Source organism: Corvus hawaiiensis, chromosome 3 (assembly GCF_020740725.1).
Source record: "Corvus hawaiiensis isolate bCorHaw1 chromosome 3, bCorHaw1.pri.cur, whole genome shotgun sequence".
Lineage (NCBI taxonomy): Eukaryota > Metazoa > Chordata > Aves > Passeriformes > Corvidae > Corvus > Corvus hawaiiensis.
The window spans coordinates 42213230-42228749 of record NC_063215.1 but is presented as its reverse complement, the minus strand read 5'-3'; the positions used below and the strand labels follow the sequence as shown (position 1 = coordinate 42228749).

Here is a 15520-nt window from a genome sequence, read left to right as displayed (position 1 = left end):
TTTGCAATGCAATTGGCAATCTTGATTGAAATTTAAACAGAATGCTGCAGATCTGATACCATGCATGCTGCAGTTTTTTATTCACTGGTAAAATCAAATGTCATTATATACAATGTAGGCATTTATTATTACAAACAGATTTTAACATAATGCTTTCCCTCACAGTTTTTTAGAGCTAGAAATAAAAATGCCCTGATGCCGTGACCAGGCAGTTTTGTACTGACAAATATCTTCAGAAGTTAAAGTAAATGCAGCAGCATTTTTGTAGCAAGGCCATGCCCGCCCCTCTGGATGCAAATGCACAAACAATTTCAGTTCAAACTTCAGGCCAAGAGGTCTCTAAATGCAGTTGGAACCCTGTGATGCAGTCTGCATAGTTTCTTTGTGAAAAGGATGAATCATGCTTAGATGTAGCCTTGTTAACTGGCTACAAGCTCAGGGCTCAAGGTGCACCACAGGCAAAATATTAAAAAAAAAAAAAAAAAAAGACATTAAATAGTCTCTATTTAAGAACTATACTGATTGTGACAGAAAGATGTGACTGGCAATCTACTTAGGTTATCTTTTCTAGTACCAGTATCTAATAATAAATGTTAACATTACTGTAGCACAGAAGGCCTATCATAGAAGAATCTGGAGGAAAATTACTGTGTTTGGGATAAACTTCAGAGAACTTACTGTGTGGTGTCTCTGTTTAGAGAATTCTTCATTGTGCTTTTGCCGTTGCTTCTGTCTAGTAATTGCAAAGGGTTTGTCTGCAAAATTATCTGGTTCATTGAAGGTGATGATACGCTATTTTCAACACATCTTTTTTTTTCCATATCATTCATTGATAGACATGATAGGATGATTTGCAGGAATTTTCATTCCCCCAGCAGATATCTTTTCTAGAACCACTACATAGTGCTGAATGTAAGATGCTCCTCTTTTTTAAGTGATTGTGGAAGGGAAAAGAAATGGTGGGACACAGCCTTCAGGTGCCCTGGATTATGTTTTTATCAGTGCTGTGGCTGCTGCTTGACCTGGGGAAGAGTTTTTAAGAAGTTCTGATTCACTTTTCATTTGTGTGTCACCGGGTAGTATTTACTGTATCTGTTACTAATGAGACTCCTGGAGAACTTAAATGTTATGCAAGAATAAATCACTATCTTTGAATTGGCTAAGCGAAAGGACTTGTAAGATCAAAATACTGTGGGCACTGATTAAACTGAGAGATCTACAATGCTGCTCTGATTTTTTTATATAGATCCTTTTAAATAATTCAGTCTTTTCAGAGAATTATGGCAGCTTTCAAGTAAAAATATTGATCCGTGGACATTCTGCTGCTCTCCAAAAGGTGCAGAGGCTTTCACGTCTGTGTCTCCTCTGCCCAAAGTGGCAGATCTTCGTAAAGGAGGTACGGATTAAGGATCTCCAGCTAAAGATTGAGTGCTGTCTGTCACCTGCTAGGAAGAAGTCAGTTGTGGGGGTGTGGGGTTACAACCCCTCTTTTTGCCTTTTTGTAAATATACAGTCCTTAGGCAGTTTTTACACCTTTCAGTTCCCTTAAATGTTTAGGAGACTAAGTGAACGCAGACACTCTCCTCTCTCTTTGCAAGGAAGTACATGTACTGTCTTGCTCCCTAGCATATCTTTTTCCTCAGAACAGCACTGTCTCCTTATAAAAAACACTTTTCCCCTGGAGTCTCCTGAGATAATGAGCTTAAATTTGGAAGAGTGAAGGAGTTCTAGCTTCTTGCATCTTTCTATCTGCTACTGAACACTTTATTGTGGCTCTGTTCACACACAATAGCAGGATCTGTCCAGAGAAGGCAGAGGCTGTTCCCTCTGGCTGAGAAATAGCAGTGCTGTATCTTGTCTTAAAACAGATATGAGAAAATGGCCCATATTCCCTTGGGATGCTCTTCTGTATTGGGTAACAGGTTGGAATTGTAACATTTCAATGAGGCTGTTACTCGTGTTTTACAACACTCACAGCTGCTGCAGCTGCTGCCTCTAAGGACTCCTGCAAACTCCACAGTGTGTCCTTCTTACCCCAGACTCTCTGGTCACTGCTGAATTTTACCTTAACTAGAAGTCACTCAGCACATATAAATGACGGGGCTTTCCCCTGCCTGTAACAGCCTGTGGCCATGTAGGCTGCGTGTTTAGGAGTAGCAGGAGCCTACTGCAGCTAGCCTGATTTCCTCTGGTGAGAGGTCCAAGTCTGGCAGTAGAGCAGTGCTAGAATGTGGGAAGCCTTGGATTCAGGCCAAGGGGAATTAACTGAAGTTCAGCTGAGGCTTAGCCACCGGGTTATGCGTGTGTTCTTGGGGTGAGCCCCCTTCTGCCCTTTCACTAGAGATGTAGACGCAGGAGGGCAAGAGTCACGGTGCCGAGCCAGGCAGGGGAGAGGGAGATTGATTTCAGCCTTGTGGGTAGAGCCTGTGGGAAGTGAAGGGGAGGGAAATCTAACCTATAGATACAAAACCTCATGCAGCCTGGCCACTACTGTCGTTGGGCCTGTATTGCTGCATGGTCAGCTGGAGAGGCTGAATGGACTGAAGGCCTCTCCGCAGGTCCTCCGAAACACTCACCTCTCTTGGCTAGCTGCACAAGGCATGTGGGCACGCTGGGTTGGCTGTCCCCTTTCTTGCACAATTCAAAGGGCCAGACTTGCATGATTAAATGAGGCACTGCTTTAAGCTAAAGGCCTCGATTGCACCCAAAATTAAAAACCTCTGGTTTGGGATATGATTTATATACTGAGCATGTATGCAAAATTAGTATGCAAAAGGCCAATGCTCTCCAGCTCCTCAGACCTATTAGCAAATCAATCAATCCTTACTTATCAGCTGGTTTAGGAAGGGTCCCTGGAACAAAGCCATATTTTCCCTTAAGCCGCTGAACCTTTCTTACAGCTTTTTGCCTACTGTGAACAGAGCTATCTCCACAGGTAGGACGGACACAGGCTTGGTCTGTAGTTGAAGACGTAGCCATGGCTTACCTTTCCAAGTCCTGCTGTACCACAGCATCTCATTTCTGTTATCTGAACAAGTCCAGCATTGATGTTCAGCTGGAAAACAGATTATTTTCTCCCATGTCTGCTCAGTGTTACAGTATTGGCTGCCTGTAGCGTGATTAGCTCTGTGCAGAATGCTTATTTCTTTCTAAAACTTAATCTGTCTTGGGTGTTTTGTTTTATTTTGTTTCAGCTCAATTTTCTTGTTGAGTTAACAAGAGACTCTGAGATCGTGATATGTCACGTATCAGTTTTCAGTGCAATGAAGTCTGCTGTAGCAGAATGTCTGAATGTCTTGGGTTCTTGATATTCACAATATTTTAACATTTTCAGCACCTACATACACAGCGTGGCAAGTGGTAGTTACAAACCGGCAGCACTGAAATAAACACAAGATGTAAACCTGTGTGGTCGTACCAGCCCGTGCTGCTGCAGGGTCTGGGCCCATACAGATCCGAACTCCTGACAGCTCTCAGATGGCCTGGGGAGGCTGTCATGAGCTTGGGTGTAAAAAGAGAGCACCCAGCCAGCATCCAAAAGGCTCTGTGAGAGACCAGGGCTGTCCCCGGATCTCTGTTTTTGGGAAATGGGCGGTTCTTCCACTGGAAGAGAGTTTTGGGGTTGTTGAGGTTTTTTTGGAGGTGTTTGGTGACACCGGTCTGGCATGTGGGGTGGTTTGGCTTCAGCAAGAACAGAAGCCATTTGGTGAAATGGAGGGATTTGAGCCTATTGCTTTCCCAGAAAAAAAGGAGCCCTGTGGGAAGGCGCTGGCAGAGGTGTGTTCAGGGCCCCGGGACCTGTCCCACTCCCGCCGCCCCGGCTGTGCCCTCGCTTGCCGGGGGATGTGCGGCGGGCGGGAACAGCTCCCGGCGGCTGCGGGATGCCTGGCGCTGGGCTCGCACCTCCCTGCAAGCTTGAGGGCAGGAGCAGGAGCAACACCCCGCCCACGCAGCGTGGTCAGGACAGCCGAGCCCCACAGGTGTCCCCCTCCATGGGACCACGCGGATCTGCTTCTGTGCCACGGAGAAGTGACAGAGATTTTTCCTGCTATCCAACACGCAGGAAGAGGGATTGCCAGTCTGAGGGACTGCACAACTCCCCAGCGGGAGGAGGGGAGGCAAATAGCATCTTCTCCCAGTTGTCGGGGGCTTGCAAATAAACCATGGGTGGTGGTTTTTTATTGGTTTTTTTTTTTTAATCCCATCCAGACGACAGGACAAGAAACACTTTTAACGTGAGATTTAGATGTTGCTGTGTGTATATTTAAGAAAAAAAGAACCCCAAAATAAAAAAAAAACACCAAAAAACTCAAACAAACCAAAACCAAACCACCAAAAAACAGAAACAAAACAAAAAAAAAAAAGAAAGGGAAGACAACGAGCGTACTCACGACTTTGTCATCCCCCGCCCAGAGGCACCACGGGCTCCAGCGACCTTTCCGACGGATGTCCCTGAGGCCAGCCCCGTCGTCCTTGTGCGCAAGGAGAGCGAGGGGGCTGGGATCGGGGAGGGGGATGCGGGATGCTGCCCTGCCCTTCCCGGGGGAGCCCCCGCGGCGGCGGCGGCGGCCACTGGGGGGCGCCCGCACTCCACGCGCGGCCCCGGCCCCGCTCCCGGCCCCAATCCCGGCCCCAATCCCGGCCCCGCTCCCGGCCCCAATCCCGGCCCCAGTCCCGCTCCCGGCCCCAATCCCGGCCCCAATCCCGGCCCCGCTCCCGGCCCCAATCCCGGCCCCAGTCCCGCTCCCGGCCACAATCCCGCTCCCGGCCCCAATCCCGGCCCCGGGCCCGTGGCGCCTTCCTCGGATCGCAGCCCTGCCAGTGCTGAGCCCGGTCCACGGAGAGGGGCGAGACCATGCTCCGCGGGAAGGAGAAACAGGACCCCCACCTACAAACACCCCCCAAAGCCCAGCGCTGCCTGTCCCCCGCCAACGTCGACCCTGGGGGAAAGTCGGTCCCCAGCCACACCAGCGGCGGAGTCGTTTGTCAGAGGCAGTGGGAAGCCGTCTCACCCCTTTGTGCATCTTGTGGGATTTCTCCTCGCACAGGCAATTGGCAAAGGTTAGGAAGGCGTCTCTAGATCCCCTATAATCCCAGTTTAAATATTAAAAGTATAAGCAGCCTAGGCCCAGTATTTACCTATGTAACTCTATAGATTTCCCTCCAGACCTGGACTTCTAAGAATTTAAGGGATGGTTTGCGTTTTGCGTTTCTTCCTTTTTTTTTTTTTTTTCCTTCTTTATTTTTCCCCCATCCCTTCGTATTTATTTAACAAACTAACGTGAAGAGGAAGGGGGAAACGCCAACAAAATAGCAGCATTTTTATAACCGAGGAATAGCCAGTCTCCCTGTCTGTAACGTGAAAGGAAGGCGAGATTCCATCCTCGCCTCCCGCTTTGTCACCGTCTGGGTTTAAGTGGCCGCCACATCAACACAAAAGGCCAACACACACACACACACATTCCAAAACTCGACACGAAACCTCAACTGGCTCAAAAGCGAAGATGGGTATTTTGATAACGAAATAACCTCCCTGTTCAGGTGGGGTCTGGGTTCCGCTCTGTACCCCCACCGTGCTTCAAGCACCAACCGCCAAGGAAAAGGGGGGAAAAATCCCTCAAGAAAGTGTTTAAGATAAAACTAAGTCTCAAACGGGATTAAGGTTTTAATTACAATTCCCTATCGAAGTAACATGTTTGATGAACTGATCCTATCAATTAATAGTAACCTTAATTTAAAACTTATCAAATAGCTTTGCGTGAAGTATATGTCAGACTCTTTTTTTTTCTCTTTTTAAGAAAAAAAAATTATAAAGGTTAATGCTACAACAACAAAGTACTAAAGCACTAGCAGAAGAAATTGTAAAGAAGAAACGTGCTGCTTTGGCTAGAAATAATTACTTGTGAACGCTTTGGGGGTGTTCTATCTGGTGTGGGGGGAGTATAATAAAATTGAAGTTCTTTTAAAAAGGGAAAATAGATGGATGTTTCTACCCGCCAACGATATCATTTCATAATAATTTTGGCCCACGCTGTATTAAAGAGAAAAACAAGGTAATTGGAACATGCATCAACAGTTTTCCATGAAATAAGAGTTAAAAGAAGTAATAGAACTAATCACTGTCTCCTCAAATCAAGTAGAAAACATTTCAATGCACTAATTAGAGTAATTAGAATAATAAGACTGCCTATATGTGGTAAGACAATGTGTACAAACAACTTTATTTAATGTATACTGGTAATCAGCGATGCGTGCGTGCTTGAATGCTTACTGCAATAAAATTCACCCCCGTCCGCCCAAACAATCAAATACAAATTAGTTTAATGATTGTGCCTGCTTGAACGTCTTAGAAATCCACAGGCAGAGGGAAATAAATAGCACCATCCTTGTTTGTACGTCTCCCCTACTGACCAAGGAGCTGATGCCTCCATGGACTTGGCAATGAATGACTGTAGACATGAATGAATCAAGGAGGGAAAGAGAATTAATGAATGAGTCAGGCTGGCTAAAAACAAGTCCTAACTTTTAGACGAGCGCCTCTTAAACTCCCGGGACGGGAGGAGACGGGACGGGGAAGAGGAGGGGGAGAGTGGTCTCGTCATCACTTTTACGAGCTACCTCTGCCTGCCAGGATTTACCGTCGTGCAAGGAGGGGGGGAGAAACACCGGCCACCAGCTTCCTACCGGCCTGCTCTTTTTAATCCTTAAAAATGTCATCTGTGCGGACAGGCCCAGGGACACAGGGAGCGGTACAGCTCAGCCCGGCCGGGCGGGACGGTGCGAGACCGCCGGGAGAGCTGCAGCCGGGCGGGAGCTGGAGCCCGGCGCTGGGACGGCCCTGCCGTAGAAGCCATGGGGTTCCCCGGGCGGCCCCACGCCCTTTATCCCCACTCACGGAGGGAGGCAAGAGCTCCTGCTCTGGGCCGGCAGCGGCTGTGCCCCGGCGGGGGCACGGACGAGGCCAGACAGACACGGGCCAAACCCGCCGCCTCCGTGGGGCGGAAGGGTCCCGGACCCCCTCCCCCGCCGCCCGGGCCCCGGCCGGGGAGCAGCGCCCGCCGCCGACCCGCCGCTCCTCCCGGCAACGCTGCCACAGTTTCGGCCGCTCCGTTGCCGCTGTCCTTGCCTCGTCCCTCTCTCTCTTTGCCTGCCGACAGGAGGGCAGGATGGGATGCCTGCGTCCCGCGGGGATGCTCGGGTCTGGCGGCGCTGGCGCTGGGCCGCTGCGGAGCCGGGGTTGCGGGGGAAGGGTCTCCGCGCCGGCACAGGCGGCCTTCCCGGCCCCGGGGGCCCTGCGCGAAATCCCGGCATACTCGGGACACTTGGCCGAGTTTCGGAGGTATTTACAGGGAGTTGGCCGGGAGAGATAAGCTCTTCGAAGGAAGAGACCCACAGCGTGGGCCAGGCCACGGGCTGAGGCCGACTGGGGCGTGAGAATCCACGCGCTGCAGCTGGGACTCGCCTGCCTAAAAGCCCACTTGTTTGGTTTATAGTTTGATGAGAAGTCGGGTCTGAGGACGAGTCCTTGCTATTTGTTTTACTATTTCTGCTAAAGCACGCTTTGCCTTTGCTCTAACTAATTTTCCCCGGAGAAGTGCCCACTCCCCCAGCATCGCCCGTGCGAGCCGGGGGCAAACTCACTTCTGCGGAGCATCTTCCTACATCCCCGACGGCAGCCCGAGCACAGAGTGCCAATTTAGCCTCTGCAACTCTGAAAATTTGTTTTTTTATCTTTTCCGTCTCGAGATTTAAAGCCAGAGAGGCAGCCCAGGCTGCGTCCCTTCCGAAACGCACAATAAATAGACAGCCGCCCGCAGGAGCAGGGGAGGCGGGAGAGCGACGATCCCCAGGACAGACCCCTACGCCCAGCCTCCGTTCTGGAGGCAGCAGAAGGCCGCGGCTGCCCCATCCACTGCCAAGAGGCCGCAGGCAATTTCCTTCCTTCCCCATCCCCACTCTCTGCTCAGCAAGCTCGGGCTGGGGGGACTCTCCGTGCCCGCCACCCTCCGCCAGTGCTGTACCTAAGGCCAGAGGTTTAAGCCGGACTAAGCCCAGTTCTCCCGCCCGCCAGTGACCGCTCTCCCCCGCGCCTCATCACCCACCGGAGGCCGTAGCCTCCCCTCGCCGGCCGGGACATCCGTCCTCTTCCCCCCTCACCGACGGCACCGCAACAAAGAGCCACTAAACCAACAACGCGTCTTGGGACAACCCCGAGGCCTGGGGCCGCCCGGCAAGCAGGGGTAGGCAGCCGAGGGAGAGGATTTCCCCCCATCGGATCAGCCGGAGGGCAGGGAGCAGCCCCAGGCTGGGGCCAGGTCTGAGGCCGGAGACCGGGAAGGCGCAGGCAGCCCGAACAGTCCCGCCGTACCCCCGCGGCCCCGCGACAGCCACAAGCGCTCTCGGAAGCCGGGGCACTGGAGAAGGGGGCACAGGGGGAACCCCGAACTGCCGCCAACAAAGCCCGACGGAGAGAGACACGGCGGGGCGGAGCCGGGGCCAACCGGAGCCTCTGGCCCCGCCGGGGCTCTCACAAGCTGCCCGGCCCGAGAGATCACCTGGCCAGACACCATCCCGGCTTGCCCCGCAGCCTGGGGGATTTGTGGGATTACTTCCCCTTCCTCCGCTTCTCTCTTTTCAAACTCCGGCCCCCACTGCCCACCCTTAAGAGAGACGGCGCAGCTGGGCGGCGGCGGGAGCTCCCCGGGTCGGGCAGCACCGACTACTGCCTCTCGCCCCTGCGGGGCTGGCCACACTGGGGGTAATAATCAAGACTGGAAGACTTGAGGATATGCAGTCTCCCTTCGCCTTCCAGTTTCGGCCTCCACCAGAGAGAGAGCGAACCGAGGAAACAGGGCTTTTGTTGTTGACATCTGACCTACGACAGTGTCCCTACTGGAAATGAGAGCCAGGGAGCCCGAGAAGCTGCCGCACACCCTGACAGCCACCTGCAGAAGGAGCATCCTATAGCTGCTCCATTTCCCCCTCTCCTTTCTCTTAAAAGGGAAACCGAAGGAGATAAAAAGAATGACCCCCGAACCAGCCGGCCTCCCCACAACCAGTCCGGAAGGACGACCGAAGTCACTCCCCTAAGCTCAGTCTCTTGCTGGGCAAAGAGCCCCGGAGGAGCAGCCCAGGGACCCCCGCCGGGGACGGCCCGGCCCCGAACAGCGGCCGGCCGCGCCACCCCGCCACCGGCTGAGGCGGCCGCCCCCGCGGCGCCGGGCCTGCCCCGCCGAGCGAGGCACCATCCATCCAAGTCATCTCCTGTCCACCCGACACGGGAACGCTCCCCGAGAACGGGGCCCTGTCGTCAAAGGCGAAATATTCCCTGGGCGCCCACCCGAGTGTCCTGCAGAGGGCAGAGGCTGCTCGCTTTCCGCAGCCCGTTCCGCGGGCTATTGACCAAGGACTTTTAAATCCATACCCAGCTTCAACATTTTACCCGTCAGCACGTCTGCGGTCACAAAACACTTCTTCTTTCTGTCACTTCTCTTCGAAACTATTGATAAGATCATTTAGCTGAATCTGTTCGGGATGAGTGTAATATTGACTAGAAGTTAGAAAAGATGATTAAATCTCATAAGCCCAGAAACTATCGTAAAGGAGGGGAAGGGGGGAGAAGAGCAAGATATCGCACTTAGGAAACCGAGCCAGCCAAGAAGGACCTGAACACACCGCCGCGTGTGCGAACACTGCGCAGTTGGATGTCGCTTGTCAGCGCGCCAGCCCCGCGGGTCCCCAGCCGGTACCCGTCCGGGAAAACCGACCGGCTCGTCACACGGAGCCGCAGACGCCGAACGTGAAACCGGGGCCACAGCCGCGGGGCCCGGGGCCCGGCCCGGCCCGGGGGTGCGCAGCCCCGCTGGGCAGCCGCATTCTTCCTTCCTCCTGCAAACGGTACTCCCATCATTAAGCCCCGCCTTTTTGTTTTGCTTTTTTCCTTTCTCTCTCTCTCTCTCTTTTTTTTTTTTTTTAAGGAGTCAGATGTTAAATTATAAAAAGAGACCGAGAAGACTCGAATCCCTTCTCCCCCGTGCCTTCCGCCAGAACATGCAACAAACTTGAGGAGCAGATCTCCCCACCAGCATCAAAGGCAGGACAGCCCTACCCGCACAGAAATCAATGCTCCAAAACACACAGCTGTGGTTCATCTGCAGAGAGACACAATGAACACAGCTCCCGAGGCTCTCCTTCAAGACCCTGAAAGTTATGAGCGTGGAACCTCTCGGTATAGGCATCAAATTTATTCCAAAAATTCCACGAAATATAAAGGAACGGTGGTTCTTTTACACAGAACTCAACTCAGTATAAGTCTTCTCCCTCCAAATCTTAAGAACTATGCAAATCTGTGCTATCTCTAAAAATAAAATAACGATATTTCAATAATTAGAAGAAACTATGAAGGTATTGTGCATTTCTGTTTTATGTAGATAATAAAATATTACTTTAACATAAATATATAAGGATCTCTGCGTTTTTATTTTTCCCCACAAGCACATCCAAATGTACCAAAACAAAGTATTTTTAAAGAGACTGAACCAAAAAAAAAATTACATCCCATATAGATTTTGTTCACCTACTCATTTAAAGCTACAGAAAAACAGTTTCCAGAACCTGTTTGCTTTAAAAGAAATAAATATACATTGAGGCAGGCCACTTAAAAATGATATGAAAATATTTCCCTGGGTAGCATTTAAAAAAAAAAAAAAAGTAAGATAGACAAAGAAAACATTGAAACTATTTCTGCATTTCAAAGGACAAATATTAAACATATATACATAGTGGTAAGGTTTGCGTGGTAACTTTTTTTTAAGTAAACCTATTTGGAGTTTGAGGCTTTTTCAAACACCCTCTCGACTCCGTTGTCTGACCTTACACACATATTAATAAGTGTCTGAAAGTTCATTTCCTCCCTTTACCACTGGATCTGCCCTGATCTGATTCACTTCACTAGGCGCTAGTCCTCAACACTTTAAATAACAAGCAGCTCAACACATAAACAAACAAACAAACAAAAAAAAAACCAAACACCCCCCCCCAAAAAAAAAAAAAAGAAAGAAAAGAGAAAAGCTTGGTGCCCGTATCTTTTTAACAATTGTTGGAAAACCAGGAAAAAGGCTAATGCATGTGCCTCTTAGAAATCATCAACTGTCTTACCAAGAAGAAAGAAAGAAAGCAAGCAAGCAAGCAAGAAAGGGAGAAAGAAAGAAGGAAAGAAAACCCAGTGTCACAGGCATTTTAAAAGACAATGAGAAACATATTCTAAAGCCTTAGCTACTGAATGCAATATTTATAGGAGAGTTCTGCGAGAGAATGCTCCACTGTTTTTTCTCCATAATTGTCCAACACTCAACTAAGTAAACTTTTAGATTATAAAAATGCTTTGTCTCTATAGCACCCGTTTGTGCTGACTAAATGATCCCTTTATGAATTTATAACTATCATAAAGTTCCTCTAATGTATATGCATAGCTGTGTGTGTGCATAAGTACACAAACACGCACGCAGACACACGCACATACATGCGCTGCTCCGAGGTCCCGCTCTTCTGCTTCCCTTCAGAGCTTTTTGTTTTCCTTTTTGTTTTCCTTTTTTTTTCTTTTTGTCCCCGTGGGTTTTTCTCTTTTTTTTATTTTGGAAAGTTAACCATTTCTCATCAAGATAATGTCACGAAATGCACTTTAAAACTATTAGCAAAGGGGGGGGGGGAGGAAACACGGATTGATAAATGGCATTTTTTCCCACTTCATTTCATTCCCCAGTGAAAGACACAAGGCTGCCCAAGTTAAAACTGGTCCTTTCCTTCAATAAATTATACCGCAATCTGACCAAAGGACAAGGGGAGGATGGGGAGGGAGAGGAGCTGGATACAAATAGAAAATAAAATAAATATGAAAAGTAAAGTGAAAAAGAAATGCACACGGTCTCTGTGGAGAGGAGGGGGCAGCGAGTGTTTACAGGCAGGTGTAAGCACCCGACCCCCACCTCGGGCCCAGCAGCTCCTCAGGCTCTCCCTGGCTCTGCCTTGACGTAAAACTTCTCAATACAAGAAAGTTTGGAGGCTGATATCGGCCTGGGCGACAAGACTGGGGATGCCAAAGGCACGCAGGGGAGCCGCGGGGGGAGGAGGGGAAAGAAAGGGCGCTGAGGGGGCGGTGGTGGGGAAGCTAAATAATCCCCTTTCCCTCTCAAGGAAATGCCACTTTCTCTGGGAAAACTCTGGAAACATGTTGTTCCCTCTCCGCCTTCCTCACACCAGGCCTTGCTTGCCCGCACTGACACAATCTGGAAGGGCTGCACATATTTTTTCCTCCCCCTTTGGTTGCGCCTCGACCCCCAGACACACTGCCTGAAAATGAAGTTTACTTTGTTGATTTGCATTATTCTCCCTTCTCCAAACTCGACTCTTGCCATTGAAGGCATATATTAAACAATTATGAGAGTCACATCTCTGGAGAATGGAAGCTGAGGTGCAAATATATGTGTATATAGAGAGATTATATATATGTGTACGTATGTATGTCTATGCACGCATGCATATGTATACATACACACACATATACTAATCCTTTTTGCTATGGTAAAAGGAGAAAATAAGCATTACACGTATTTAAGAATACTTGTTTATAACAAAAGTTCACATATACACATAAAGCAAAGGCTAGAACACAGTAACATATTGTAGACCGGTCACTGGTTGACTAACGCTCACTGTGGAAAATGCAAGTCATTTGCAAAATTAAGGTCGGAAAGGAAGGGGGGAAAAAAGACAAAATAAACATTTTGCTTATGTAAACTTCGATTTTCTTGCAGTGCAAATTGGTACGGTTAAATACTGTCTACATCAAAAGGGATAGCTTTTCGGTTTTCTTCCTTTTTTTTTTTTTTTTTTTTAACATATATTCATACAGGGGATCCACAGAAAATAAACACAGCAGCATGTGCCAACACCGAGCGACATTCCACAATGCAATCTGCCTTTGTGTGGCGGGAGGGGGCTGCGGAGAGGACCCGCGGTGGCTGTGCCCCCCCTTTTCCTCCGCCCCCTCTCCGGCAGGGCAGCGCCGTATGTTTTGGCCAGAGAGCGAGGGAGTTTTGTGCGAACCGCTTCGCCCTGCGCCTGCCCTGCCGGTGCCTGCCGCTGCCCTGCCGGTGCCTGCCGCTGCCCTGCCGGTGCCCGCCTGCCTGCCCGTGCGCGGTACCCACTCCACTCCCGTGCACGGGCACTCGCCTGGAAAGGTCAAAATACAGCATCACACCTCCTACCGTCTATGGGACAGTGTGGTGCAGGTGCTTTGTCTGTCTATCTGTCTGTCCGCTGTGATTCGCGCTTGCCCTCTCGCTCGCTCGCTTTTTGTTTTCTTTTCTTTTTTTCGCGTTTGTTCGTTTTTTTGATTTTTTGTCTTTTTTTTTTAAGATAGGAGAAAATAAAATTAAAAAAAAGAAATAAAAAAGAAAAAAAGGAGGACAATCAAAAGTTGGGGAAGGAGAGGAGGAGGAGGAGGAGGAGGAGGAGAGGAGGAGGAGGGGCCGGGCGCCCCCGCCGCGAGTTCACTGCACGGGGGTCTGCACCCCGTGGTGCGGCGGCGTGTCCCTGCTGGCCCCGTACACGTCCTCGGCGCCCGGCAGCGTCCCTCCCGGGGGAGTCATGCGCTTCTCTTTCTGTCTCCTGTTACAAAACCACACTCTCACCACCTCCTTCTCCAGCTGTAGGCTGTCCGCGAGCGAGGTGATCTCCTGGGCGGAGGGCTTGGGGCACTTGAGGAAGTGGCTCTCCAGCGCGCCCTTGACGCTCACCTCGATGGAGGTGCGCTTTTTCCGCTTGCGGCCCTGCGCCGCGATCTTGTCTATGCTGGTGGGGCTGCCCGAGGAGGAGTCCGCCTCCTCCAACCACTTGTTCAACAAAGGCTTCAGCTTGCACATGTTCTTGAAGCTGAGCTGCAGGGCCTCGAAGCGGCAGATGGTGGTCTGCGAGAAGACGTTGCCGTAGAGGGTGCCCAGCGCCAGCCCCACGTCCGCTTGGGTAAATCCCAGTTTGATGCGCCGCTGCTTGAACTGCTTGGCGAACTGCTCCAGGTCGTCCGAGGTCGGCGTGTCCTCGTCGGAGTGCGGGTCGTGGTGCGGCGGCGGCCCGGGGGGCGCGGCGGCGGCGGCGGACGGTGCCGGCCCGGCCGCCCCGGGGTGGGGGCCGTGGGGCGGCGGCGGGTGCTCGGGGCCGTGGTGCGGCGGCCCCGGCGGCGGCTCTTCGTGGGCGTCGCGCAGGCCATGGTGGTGCAGCCCCGGCTGCCCGGCGCCCAGCATCCCGTTGACGGTGAAGCCGGGCGGCTGCGAGTAGAGCAGCCCCGCCTGCGCGCCGTTGGCCGCGGCCATGCCGGGCGGCAGGTGCGCCGCGCCGCCCGCCCGCCACGCCGCCGCCGCCGCCGCCGCCGCCGCCGCCGCCGCGTGGTGCCCTCCGCCGCCGCCGCCGTGGTGCACCAGGTGCGGCGCCCGCCCCGGCGGCGGGTGCTGCTGCGGCGGCGGCAGCTCGTCGCCGCGCCCGCCCGCCTGCACCACCGCCGGCTTGATGTCGGGCTGGCCCAGCGCGCCCGCCGACCAAGGCGCCTCGCCGCCGCCGCCGCCGCCGCCGCCCCCGCCGCCGCCGCCGCCGCCGCCACCGCCGGGGCCGCCGTGGGACAGCGCCGCGATCCACTGGTGAGCGTGGCTCAGCGGGTGCCCGTTGCTCTGCAGCGCGTAGTCCGCCTGCACCAGGGCGCCGGCGTCGCGGTAGCCGCCGCCGGGCTGCATGCCGCCGGGCGGCTCGGCGTGCACCATGGGGGAGCCGGAGGCGAGCAGGCTGTAGTGGTTGGAGGCTGCGGTCGCCATGACTCGCCGAGCCGCACTGATCGCGCCGGTTAAAGGCGCCGCGCATTTGACAGCTACTTTTTCGCCTCGGGCGCCGCGCGGCGCCCGCGCCCCCCCGGCCCGCGCGGCGGGGCCCACTGCGAAGGCACGCGCGGCCGCCCCGCCCCGCCGCCGCTCGCCATTGGCTCCCCGCGCCCTGACGGACGCCGGCGCTCCCGGCGACCGCCGCCGCCGCCGCCCGCCATTGGCGCTCCCCGCCGGCCGCGCCCCGCCCCCGGCCCCGCCCCCGACCCGCCCCCGCTGGAACCCAACTCCGAGGGGGAACGGGGCGCGGGGGAGCGGCGGCCGCGGGGCGGGGGGAGCGCAGGGGCGCGCCGCCGCCGCCGGCCCCGCCCCGGCCCGCCCCGCACCACCGGCGGGAGGATGCTGCTGCCGCCGCCGCCGCCGCCGCCGCCGGTCCGCCCGCCGGCTCCTGTTGCTCGCGCCCCGACGCGCGTCTCTGCGCGGAGCGCGGCCGCGCCGCCCCGAAGTGGGTGCTGCGGGCCGGGGGGTGCCCGCCTGCCCGCCCCCAACTTTCTCAGCGCCGCCTCGCAGCCAGCCCCGCCGGAGCGGCCGGGGAGCGCCGCACCCCCGGGGGCGGGGAGCGGGCGGCCCCCTGCCTGTTCGCCGGCTCTGCCCTT

The 15520-nt window shown here is 53.4% G+C and overlaps 1 protein-coding gene across 1 annotated transcript; it reads right to left on the bottom strand.

The window, feature by feature from the left end:
• Positions 1-13457: 13457 nt before the first annotated feature.
• On the bottom strand, positions 13458-14967 carry POU3F2 (POU class 3 homeobox 2). The gene has a single exon (XM_048298848.1). It carries the CDS (start codon positions 14859-14861, stop codon positions 13551-13553), a length of 1311 nt encoding a protein of 436 aa, XP_048154805.1. The 5' UTR covers positions 14862-14967; the 3' UTR covers positions 13458-13550.
• Positions 14968-15520: the final 553 nt, after the last annotated feature.

Excerpts from the sequence above, each read along its gene's own strand:
- POU3F2 (XM_048298848.1), bottom strand. The coding sequence starts at position 14,861 with ATGGCGACCGCAGCCTCCAACCACTACAGCCTGCTCGCCTCCGGCTCC.